The sequence below is a fragment of the Sus scrofa genome, chromosome 7 (assembly GCF_054392235.1).
Source record: "Sus scrofa isolate SSC_HxYL_T2T_F1_AM1 chromosome 7, Sscrofa_HxYL_maternal_Yorkshire_Landrace_v2.0, whole genome shotgun sequence".
In the NCBI taxonomy this organism is placed as follows: domain Eukaryota; kingdom Metazoa; phylum Chordata; class Mammalia; order Artiodactyla; family Suidae; genus Sus; species Sus scrofa.
In genome coordinates, this window is record NC_139389.1 from 77705014 (window position 1) to 77717558 (window position 12545).

The 12545-nt window shown below is 40.7% G+C and overlaps 1 protein-coding gene across 1 annotated transcript in view; it reads left to right on the plus strand.

The window, feature by feature from the left end:
• The first annotated feature begins 209 nt into the window (after positions 1-209).
• LOC146401685 (uncharacterized) overlaps positions 210-12545 on the plus strand; it is a 223172-nt gene continuing 210836 nt past the window's right edge. Inside the window, exons 1-3 of the mRNA XM_084970558.1 lie at positions 210-296; positions 3982-4367; positions 7443-7543. Coding sequence (XP_084826684.1) covers positions 210-296; positions 3982-4367; positions 7443-7543 — 574 coding nt within the window. The remainder of the gene's footprint in view (positions 297-3981; positions 4368-7442; positions 7544-12545) is intronic.

Sequence of the window (12545 nt, forward strand, 5' to 3'; positions counted from 1 at the left end):
TGAACAGTACTGCTTTCAAAGTGTTTGTAATCCAGATGCATTAATACCATACCATTTTAAAAGACTTTGAAGATTTATTAATTTGATGCTCACTATAATCATAAAATGTAGGAAAAGCAGATATAATGATTTTTAATTTATAAATAATAAAATTGGCTCTTATAAATGCTAAGGATCACACAATTAGTAAGTGACAAAGCTGGGACCTGATGTCAAATCACTTGATTGTGAGTCCGGCCAGCTTACCTGGGATGAAGGTTCTCATCTGGGATGAAGTGGGGATTAAAACTACTGAGGTAATATTTTAAAATGCTCATTACAGGTGCCTTCATACATTCCAGCATGCAATCTTAGGGTTTACATAACCACTGTTTCCTCTACATGTATTAGACTATGGGGGAGGGCGAAGTGAGATGGGTGGGAGGACAGTCTCATAAATGTAATATTTAAATATATATATGCATTTCTTCTCAGATGTTTTTAATATTCCTGCTTTACACAGCTGAACCTACCTATTAAGAGGTACTGAGGTAAATATTTGCAAGAGAAAAGATAAGACTATAAGCCAGGGTACAGTAAGTATCACTTGGATAACATACAGGGGGTTGCATTTTTGTCCTGCCTTCTATTTGAAAACTTGTCTTTATATCTCTGCAATACCTGGTATAGGACCTTATTTTATTAGCTTCCAAACAAGTTTTGGGCAAAATGAATACAAGTCTTGATGTTCCTTTGGAATCTGACATGATCAGGCCCAGACCCTAAATTAGTTCCCTTGAATTGGGGACTTGCTCCAATCACTTGGGATTTTTCTCTAATCTGTAACAGTTACACTAATCGGATTTAAAACTGACTGAACACTTTTATTATAGCCTGCCAGAGGTATGCATTAAAATTTAACACTGTTTCCTCTTTGAACAGAAAGAAAGTACTTATGGTGTGATTATATAGGATTAGAATTTTTCATTAAAAAGGGTTTTAAACACTTCAGCAAGTAAAAGGCAGAATCCTATTTAATGAGTTTTTAAAGGTAGCAAAAGTAAGCAAAGTTTAACAAAACCGTTTTTCCTCCCCTGACATAAAGCCCACCTTTCACTGTGATGTACCATGCATAAATCATGGCCTTATGACTTGTAAAGGATTGCCATTTGCACAGAGCAACAAAAGACAAAGCCTGTTATAAAACGATGGAGAGATTATACAGAAATCTAAGAGCAGATCAGAATGCTTCACAGCCTTGAGTTTAGAGAATATCTGAATTATAACTATAAAGTGATTTTATACAGCCCTCACTTTGAACTGGTGGAGGTACTTGATGGTCTGTGATCACTGTAAGAGGCTTACTGCCTGGATTCCAAAATAAGTTCAAGGTCCAGGAATATGAAGGCAGTTAATGATGTTTGGAGTCTTCTGTGTGGCTCCCAGTGGTGGATGGCTGCCTGGGACCTTCCCTGTGGGGCATGGCTCTCATGGAAGTTGGCAGATGTGCTGTTATTTAATACTGCCCCAGTTGCCACGTGCAAAAGCAGAAGCCACTTAATACAAAGCCCAGGCCTCTGGAAACAGGAAATCTAGCCAAAATATTTAACCAAGTAATTTTATCACTACCTTTGAAATGGCTATGGTATGCATTTTAGTTTGGTTCAGGAGCACACGTATCTCAAATAAAGAACCTGGGTTGAAATAAATCTACCTCAGATCTCTTTACCCAGTAAGATCTAAAGATTCCATTTTCCAACTATTTCTGAAATAGGAGTTGTTGGAATCTGAGAAAAGCAGCTCAGTGGCAACAGTTTAAGTTTTCTCTGATGTGAACTTTGATAGGAACAGAGTGGCTATTGGAAATGTTGTGTGTACATTCTCATTTATGGCTAATTAGAATTTTTGTGACTGGATATGGGGAAATATGTCATGATGTCAGCATACTGCATTGCACAGTTAATAAGTATTGGCACTAAAGCCACATGTATCATACTTGGAATCACACTTTGATGAAGACGCAGTTTCAGAATTGTTGTGTATACATTCTCATTTATAACTAATTAAAAGTATTTTTTATCTGGTATCTAGGAAGCGTGACATTAATGTCAGGAAAATGTACTACACTAGCAGTTGAATCTCATTTAAGAAAAAAATAGATCACCAATGTGAACTTGCATGCTTCTCGAGGAAGTGAGGTGGCCAGGAAGCTGCGAAGGGAATCCTTTAGGATAGGCCAAACACCTGGGAAGAGGGCAGTTTGTTAGGTCTATCCTGTCTCACCAGCATTCAAGTGGAACTTTTGGGGTAATTTTCTCTCTTTCCTTTTCCTTCTTTCCTTGTTTTTGTTCTCTTCACCCTGTCTCTCTCCACCCTCTATTCCTTCCTCTTTTCTATATTTTTTTCTTTCTTCCTAGAAGCAGAAGCTGCCTTAGTTGCAGAAGTGGAGTGGCTATGTGTCAATGGTTACTGCAGGCATGATGACAGTGAGGCATATCTCCTCTTCCTGCCTAACTAAAGCCTGTAGCATCTAAAACTTTAGGTATTTTTCTTTCTATAATCAATTATAAAGAAATAATAATAACTACAATTTCTACAGCATTTATTATGTGCCAGCCACCACTTTAAAGCTTGACCTATATTTCCCATTTAATATTCTTAATAGCACAATGAAGTAGGTACTATGTTATTATTATCTCCATTTTATAGACTAAGAAACCAATTGTGATAGAGCCAATATTTGGATGTAGTTGTCTAGCTCCAGCGTCTGTACTCTTAAACAATGGGCCAAACTGTCTCTTCATTTTTTGCTTTGTTTTGATATTTACTGATTTAATGTTTCCTGATTATATAATCAATCTATGCTTATTGTAAAACTTAAAATAAGAAAAGTGTGAGGAAGAAAGTAAAGTGCTACCTGAAATCCCATATCCTGGAAATGATTACCATTAGCACATTGGTGCCTGTTCTTCTTTCATCTGTCATAGACATGTCCCTATATTAACATGGTTTTACCTGAATGGAATAATAATATTATGTCATCTGTGTGGGTTTTTTTTTTTTTTTTTTTTGTCTTTTTTTGTCTTTTGTTGTTGTTGCTATTTCTTGGGCCGCTCCCGCGGCATATGGAGGTTCCCAGGCTAGGGGTTGAATCGGAGCTGTAGCCACCGGCCTACGCCAGAGCCACAGCAACGCGGGATCCGAGCCGCGTCTGCAACCTACACCACAGCTCTCGGCAACGCCGGATCGTTAACCCACTGAGCAAGGGCAGGGACCGAACCCGCAACCTCATGGTTCCTAGTCGGATTCGTTAACCACTGCGCCACGACGGGAACGCCTCTGTGTGTTTTTTTTTTTTTTTTTTTTTTTTTAAGTGAGACCTCTTTTTCTTTGTTTCCCTAACCTCATCCTTTCCATTCCCACACCCCTAATCATAACCATGTTTAACAAGCTAGTATGTATCCTTTTTAAAGCTTATATATAAGAACAAATGCTGGTATACACGCTTTACTTACATATAGATATAGGGATTTGAATGAGGCTATTTTTTGTTTTATTTCATATTACATAATTGCTCCGCATCCTGCTTTTCTTTCTTTCTTTTTTTTTTTTTCTTTCTGCTTTTCTTATCAAACAACATGTCATGAAAAGTTCTCACATTAACTGGACTGACACCTCACTCTGTTTAAAGGTTGCATACTATTTCCTTGTATGGTCTATTTTACATACTCCAATAACAAAAGTCTGCCTAGTATTTTCCTTCTATAGAGAGTACTTTAGTCAGGTTTTCTCCTCCAAAGTAACGCCTGAGACAAGGGCTTGCACGTGAGTAACTCATTAGGGAAGCGATCCAGGGATCCGGAGGGAGAGACGAAGGAAATAGAGAAGACAGGAAAGTCAGTGCAAACATGCCTCGTTGAGTTGGTGACTGCTGTGAGCCTTCTCTGAGGGGCCTTACCTACTGAGCCTTAGAACTCTCGGGCTTTTATCCTCTGGCCACAGTCCCGGCGGTGGCGGAGAATTGCTCCTCTGGACAAAACCCGGCGTAGAGCAGGCTGCGCATGCGCAGGTGCTGAGCCGCCCTGCAGACCGGAAGTCAGTGTGGTGCCGGCGTGGTCCAGCTCCACTAGGGCTGTCAGACCGACCGGTGCTAGGCTGGTTGGTGCTCCTGGGGCCGGAGTAAAAGGTGGACTGAGAAAATGGGTTGTCCTATATAGAAAGAAACACCTGTTTCGTCATCCCGAGGATCCACGGTTTTCACGCAAGGGACAAAATCTTACCGTCTGTTGTAACGGTATCAGAAATAATTGTGTACTTCATCTTCCGCACCAACTTTGTACTCAGTGCTTTACGCAGCACATGCCGGGCTTTGCAACAAGTCACATGAGGTAGGTATTTTACATAGGGGACCCGGTAGTGGGGAGTTGGTGCTAGGGGGATGGGGAAGGCCCAGACAGATGGTGAGGGGGAAACCATATGTGCCCTGTTCCTCCTATATTCCCAGAGGCTAGCTGCCTTGCTGCCTCCAAAACCTATGTGTCTTCCATTAAACCAGTGGTCTTAATTTTTTTTTTTCCCCCTTACATACACCCTAAAAGAATTGTGTAAAACTTCTTGCACATTTTAAAGCTGAATATATAAAATTGTTCATCCTGAACTTGAAAGTTTACTCTTTAATATGAGAAGAGAAATAATAAACATTTTATACAATGAAATAAGATGAAGATAGACTATACTTAGTACACTTAGGCAATGTTTGTATTATGATATGATGAAATGAGTTGTTTTAATGTCTCATTAAAACGTTATGAATTTTATAAAGTTTTTATCTGTAGATTTTATTACATATGGCTTAGAAAATCTTGAAAACATTACAGGTACATTTAAAGGAATCAGCATCACTACCCTAAACTGCTTTAATTCTGAGTTCAGAATATTCTGTCATTGGCCAAGCGTCCCTCATACAGAGTGGTGTTTAAATTGGGGGAAAATTAGGACACTCCATGGGTTTAAGGTTCAGCAATTAATCATTATAGGATTAGAAACCCATATATCCCGTCATTCTTTTTTTTTTTTTTTTACTTTTGATATTTTTCCCTCTGTAGAACAATATACCATTATAAGGTTTGGGATGGATAGAGGGAGTTTCCTTTCTTTTGAGACATTATCTTCCTAGATCTCAGGGCCTTTTTAAAACCTCTTGACTACACATTTGAAATATATTCTTTTTCTGACTTTTTAGTTTGTTTTTATTTTTTAAATAGATGAGACATGTTAATGACAAAAAAATTAAGCCACATAAAAGTAGAAAGAATACAAAAACATCTCAAATCCCACCATCCAGATAGAGTAATGTTATCCTCTCCTCTGCCTTTGGCCTGACATTATCTTTTTGTGGTTCTTCTCCTCCCTCCCTTGTCTTTTGGCTAACTCTTCTTTCTTCCCAAGTCTAACTTTATTCCTAAATGAACCTATTAGTTGGGTGCAGAAACTGCTCCCTTGATGTCAGCAAAGATCTCTGCATTCTGTAACCTGTGTTTGTCAGGTTAAGTCTTTTGTTTAAACTTCTAGCTGTGATAACTTGCATGTAGGAAGTCAAGGGCTGGCATTTCTGTCTGTAGAATTTGAGGATGGGATTCTCTTGAAGAACACTTTCTCTCCAGCTTTTTTTTTTCTATTAGACAACAAACAAACAATAGAAACTTTAGTGTGGACAATATGCACATCACAGTAGGTTGACTTTGAAAAAGACTTTGGGCCAGTGTGGTTTGAGGATAAAACCAAACTGAGTACTGATCAAATCTCCCTTATCCCTTATTTCTCTCTATTTGTTGTAGGGTTTTTTGTTTGTTTGTTTGTTTTTTGTTTGTTTGTTTTAGTTCCCCCTGGGGCATGTGAAAATTCTCAGGCCAGGGATCAAGGCAGTGACCCAAGGCAGAGACAATGCCAGATTCTTAAACCGATGCACCACACCAGAAACTCCTCTTGGGTGTTTTTTGGTTTGTTTGTTTTGTTTTTTAATTTGTCTCATTTCCATGAAAGTATATTATGATATAACAAATGAGGAATACTCAAAAAAATGCATTATGTTTCCAAAACTTACTGTATTCTCTTTTTTTTTTATTTTTTGGTCTTTTTGCCATTTCTTGGGCCGCTCCTGTGGCATATATAGGTTCCCAGGCTAGGGGTTGAATCCGAGCTATAGCCACCGGCCTACACCAGAGCTACATCAATGTGGGATCCAAGCCGCGTCTGCAACCTACACCATAGCTCATGGCAATGCTGGATCCTTAACCCACTGAGCAAGGCCAGGGATCGAATCCACGACCTCATGGTTCCTAGTCAGATGCATTAACCACTGAGCCATGACGGGAACTCCCTCATAGTCTTTTAAAGTTGAGTGTACATTGAAACACATATAATTAAATTGAAGAATTAAATTATATTTGGAAACTATTAACTAAAAGGGCCTACCTTTATGTCTTTCACCATAATTCTTAGGGCTTACAACAAAGAATGTATTTCCTTATCTACACGAGAGCAGGGCTTTCTGTGTGTTTCTTCTGAAGTGAAGAGATTTACCTTATGACTTTTGAAAACAATGTAGTAACTAAGGAAATTAAAGGGAAAATCAAAGTGTGGGCTCAGGGTGTGTTGCTTAGTTCTGGGTTCCAGCTGGTCCATGAATTATGAGATGCTAATATACTAAAGGATTAGTCCTTCCTTAACAATGTGTAATCAATTGGGAAGACTTGCTCCACAGGGCCACACACCACTGATTGTCTTGCAGAAATGGTCTCAAGTCACACATTTAGAGTTATTTGGAGAAGACAAATGCTCTTCCCTACGCTTGAATGCATTGAGTCATGCTAGACAGAACAGCTTTCCATCAGTGAGTACATGCCAAAAATTCAGGAGCCTTAAAAGCTGAAGCAATCCATCCCAGGCACCTATGTGCCTGTACCTATTATCTATTTCTGCATAACTCACTACTGCAAAACAGCCACCATTTTATTGTATCTCACAATTTTATGGGCCAAGACTTCAGACATTTCTTCTATTCTTTGTTTGGCATTGCTTGGTGACATTCAGCTGGTGTCTGGGCTAATCTAGTGGCTGCAAAACAGCTTTACTCACGTATTTGGTCCCTTGGCAGGCTCAACTGGGTCCCTCTCCCTTTCCATGTAGTTTCCAGGCCTTGACATATGTTCTCTCTGTCAGAATAGTTGGACTTATGCATGACAAGTAAGTGGAGATGGATGCTGCCAGTCTCTTAAGGTCTAGGCCAAGAAATGGGCTCAGCATTATTTCTCCTGTATTCTGTTGGTCAGAGCAGTCATGGAGCCTACCCAGAATCAAAGGGACAGGATGAAGGGATGTCTCTTAATGGTAGGCATGTCAAAGAATTGGGCACTGTCTTTAATTTGCCATAATGCATTCTTTCCCCCACTATTAAAATCTAGGAAAAGGGCAGAAGGCAAACATGAGGAAAAGCAGCCCCAGACAGACTCCTTGCCTGGACTTTCTCAGCCTTGGGGAAAGAATGGAGGACTTCAGCACACAGGTAAGCTGAAGGAGTGTATTTACTTTAACTTGCAATGTTAAAATACAGTCAGCTGATATTTCCCAAAGTAAGAAGGCTCTGATCCATTTCCTTAACTTGGAAGGCAGCGTGGCCCCTTTGTGGAACCTGATAGTGATAGCTGATGAGTAGGAGCATGGCCACATGGCTTCAGAAAGAGCTTCCCACCACAAAGGGGTGATCCTCCTCACCTTCATCTTCTGAGGAGGAATTGTTCCAAGGTGTGAGGAGGGAGAGAGGGTCAGTAGAGCAGGATAAACATACTAGTTGCCTGCCTCTTCTTATGAAAGGAAGTGGGGGAGTTCCCATTGTGGCTCATCAGGATAAGGACCAAAAACTATCTCTATGAGGATGTGGGCTTGATCCCTGGCCTTGGTTAGTGGGTTAAGGATCTGGTATTACTGCAAGCTACTGTGTAAATGGCAGATGCAGCACTGATCTGGTGTTGCTGTGGCTGTGGTGTTGGCTGGCAGCTGCAGCTCCTATTCAGTCCCTAGCCTGGGAACTTCCATATGCTGTAGGTGTAGCCCTAAAAAGGAGGGGGGAAAAAAAAGCAAGCAAATGGAATTTAGGGATGAATTCTACTATTTTCCTTCAAGATGAGTTTGTGTCAAAAGATAAGAACAGAGAACATTAACCTAAACCAAGGCGTTACCTCAGCATAATTGGTGCAAAAATATCTTTGCCCAATTTCATTATAGTGTTGGGGATGAGAATGTGGTCTCTGAGAGGGGAGGTCAGACTGCCTGAGGTTGAATTCCAAGCTCAAAAGTTGCAGCAGTGTGAACCTGGGCTTTCTTTGGTTCCCTCATTGGTAAAAGGGGAGTAGTCATAGTATTAAATAATAATAATGGTAACAACATGTACTCACTTCATAGGACTGATATGTGCATTAAATGAGATGATGCATGGAAAACCCTTAGTACAGTGCCTGATGCTTAAATGGTTACCACATAGAAAGTGTTCAATAAATGTCAGCTTTTATCACTGTTATTATAGCAATAACCCCCACTCTGGTAGTGGAGCATGAGTACAGTGGGGGACTGAAGAAAGGGAAGGATGAAAACCCAAGTAAGACTTCTCATTCCTCTCTCTCCGGTTATAGCCACTGGGGTATAATGTGATCTATAAACTCTTCTGTCTGTTGACATGCCAGCAAATGATACGTCTCTCTGATCTACTTAGATTTTCAAGCTTAATGTAAGGGCCCAGGTGCTGGCAGCTCGGAGCAGAGAGAGAGCTGGGGGCTGGGGGCTGTCCTGGCCTTTACAAACCATTGCCACTCTAATAAATAAAGCATTCACTCAGAGAGTCTGAGAGCTGGGGAGCCACATAGCGTGCAAATCCAGATCAGTGGCTGAGCTTCTTCCAGGTTGAAGCTAATCATAACTGACATGTTAGAGTAAAACTACTTTATAAAATCAATATTAAATTTACAACCTTTGACATCCTGGGACATCAAAGATAAGGGGGAAATAAGCCATAGAGTAAACAGTCCTCCAGCTATGCCAGCTGCTCAAGGAGGTGGGGAGATGTGGGAAACCAGAAGCCCAAATCATACACTATTAGTCTTGTTTTTATGTCAATATCTTGACATCAATAAAAACATTAAAAAAAAAATCACACAAACATTTACACACAGCTAAGAAAGGGAAGCAACAAGGAGAGCTTCACCAGCCCATCAGACTACCAGAATCATTCCAGAGTGAAATAGTTAGATTCCTTCTCTGACAATGAGACTTGATTTTTCTGGACAGTAGAATGCTGCAATTATGGGGCAAACATCATTTTATGAGGCTGGAAAATCCCCTGCTGAAAATCCTAACCTATCTAGCTAGGGACTATGCTCTAATAAAAACCTGCACCTCTCTGGCAGGTCCACCGTGTAGGCACTAGGATTCAAATATAGTTGCAAAGGACACTTGGAAGAAGAGTGAAACTGTAAAGGTCATCACGAGGTGAAGAATGTGTTTCTCTGAGTGCTCCTCAGTGAGTACTAGATCTCAGCTGCTCAAGTCTGGTTAGGATTCCTATGTATGGAAAAGAGATTTAACTTTTGACCTCTAGAGGCAGAATTGCCATAAATCCTACCAGGAGGAGTGGGCAGTGGCTGAAGACCCTGTAACATCCAGCATGGGCAAGATGATGAAGGGCCTTTTAGTCTTTTGCATCAGAAGCATTTTGTCTCAAGGACTGGTCACAGAACTGTCTTACCTCCACTGTGAGTCTGAGTACCTTGAGTCCATTTTATATAAAATACCAAGTGCTCTAGGAAAGGTGGGGCAAAGAAGACAAGGCTGGGTGGCTCTCCTGGTCTAAGCAGACTCTTCTGTAGCACTTCCTCTTTTGGAAGAACAGCTCAAATGTTTGCCTGGGCTCACCTGCACTCAGTGGTGAATTTGTATTGAATTCAGTGTTGAATTCAGTATTTCCATCTATGAAAACTTTGAGGGGAAAGCAACAGTGCCGTTCTCTCCCCTCCTTGTCTCCCATCTCACCCTCAGAAGTGATGAATTTGACCCTCTCTGCTTTGTGGCCATTGTGAGGTTGTAGTGGTGGTTTTTTTTTTTTTTTTTTTGGCAGAGCCTTTGGATTTTGTATGGTCCTATAATCAGGGACAGGCACATTAAGATCAAACCCATCAGTAACATTCAGTTTCCTTCTCCTTCCTGAATGCAAAACAAAGGTAATATTCTCCATTTAGAATTCCATAGAAACAAAACTCACTGGTCAAAGGCAAGATGATGTGCTTCCTGATGTATATTAATCAATGTGTGGGATCCTATAGCACAATGATTGAGAAACACAAATGCCTCTTGAGTCTGGTATGTGCAGAACGTGAAAAATTATTGCAGTGCATAAAATGATTTTGCTCCTTTGATTAGGCTATAAACTCCATGAATTCCTAGAATGATGTCTGGCAGAGAATGTGTTTTTTGTTTTGTTTCTTTCTGTGAAAGAAATGAATTAGAATTTCCTAGATAAATTGTGGAAGGAAACTTATATCTGTTTTGGACTGAATCTGTGCCAGGTACTGTGGTAGACCCTCTACTTATGCTTTCTTCCATCACTTCTGTATTGGTTTTTTATTGCCATTGGAACAAATGATCACAAATACAGTAGTTTTAAACAATACACATTTTTGGTATTATAGTTCTATAGGTCTGACACAGCTTTTACTGGGCTAAAATCAGGTGGTCAGCAGAGCTGTGTTCCTTTCTGGATGTTCTAAGGGAGAATTTGTTTCCTTGCCTTTCCCAGCTCCCACTGACCATCTGCATTCCTTGGCTCATTGCCACCTTCCATCTTCAAAGCCAGTAATGGCAGGGCAAGTCTTTTCATCCTGCTGTTTCTGTGTTTCTTATTCCACTGCCACATCTCTTCATGACCACAGCTTGGAAAGGATCTCTACTTTTAAGGATTCATATGATTAGACTGGGCCTAGAATAATCTCCCAGGATAAAGAGACCAAACCCTGCCGTCTCTTTTGCTTGTAAAATATCATATGCAAAGATTCTGGGGCATGGTATGTGGACATCTTTGAGGGCCATTATTCTGCCTACCACAACCTTTGTAAGATAGGTATTATTAATTCCGTTACAGAGAAGAGGAAACTATCTCAGAGAAGTCAAGTTACTTGTTCCAGATCATACACTAATGTGATAGAGTTGAGATTCCAACCCAGGTCTGTTTGTCTCTGAAGCCCAGGCATTTCCTACTGTGCCACACCATTTCAAGCCATAAAATAGTATGCTGCTAGATGGGGTTGTCCTTAGGGCCTGGTGGGGTGGGAGCTGGAATAGAAACTTGAAGGTGAAGTCTCATAAGAGACAGGTCAGAGAATCAGGGAATTGAATTCTATTGGAAATGCTCCCTTGGAAGAAGAAATAGATTAGCACTTAAAAAAATAAATTCACTTTTTCTCAGGGAAAAGTTAGGTTAGGAGGAGGGAATCAGATCTGAGACTTAGAGAACTGTCTTCTTACCCAGGGCCTCAGGGAACCTAGAGATTCCATATCCTATGTTGTCCTGTCCCCACTTGGAAAGGGATTTACCAAGTCAATTCCTTCTGAACTGTAGGGATTCAAAATGCTACCCTTTCCAAGAGTTTTGCATATAAATAAGATGCTCCAACCCAAAGGCAACACAGAATTCCAGCGTCACAGAAACTCTAGAATTCTTAGGTTTTTGGATGAGAAGAGGCTGATCAGGGCACTATGAATTGGCATTTGTTATGAGCTAAATTAGTTACTTTTTATAATAGTAGACTTCCAATTATTATGGCACCTGAGTCAGGAGATAGTCTTGGTCATGGGAGCTTTCCAAGTTCCAAATTGGTCACCACCTGTTCTGTATGCTTGAGGAAAATATATGGGTAATAGAAAAATGAAAAAAAGATTGGTATAAAATTCAAAAGAGGAGTTCCTGTCATGGCACAGTGAAAACAAATTCCACTAGGGACCATGAGGTTGTGGGTCTGATCCCTGGCCTTGCTTATTGGGTTAAGGATGCGGCATTGCTGTGAGCGGTGGTGTAGGTCACAGACGTGGCTCCGATCTGGCACTGCTGTGGCTGTGGCGTAGGCCAGCAGCTGTAGCTGCGATTAGACCCCTAGCCTGGGAACCTCCATATGCCGTGGGTGTGACCCTAAAATGACAAAAGACAATAAATAAATAAATAAAATTCAAAAGAAAAAATAGTATTGGGTATTTGCTCATAACATAAAACCAGTGGGGGACATACTTGATTGCATGAAGAAAGGTGGTTTGAGGGGAGCTCCCATCATAGCTCAGTGGTAATGAACTCAGTATGGATGAGGACTCAGGTTTGATCCCTGGCCTCACTTGGTGGGTTGGGGATCTGGCATTGCCACGTGGTGTGGTGTAGGTTGAAGACACAGCTCAGATCTGGTGTTGCTGTGGCTGTGTTGTAGGCCAGCAGCTGCAGCTCTGATTCTACCCCTAGCCAGGGAACTTCCATATGC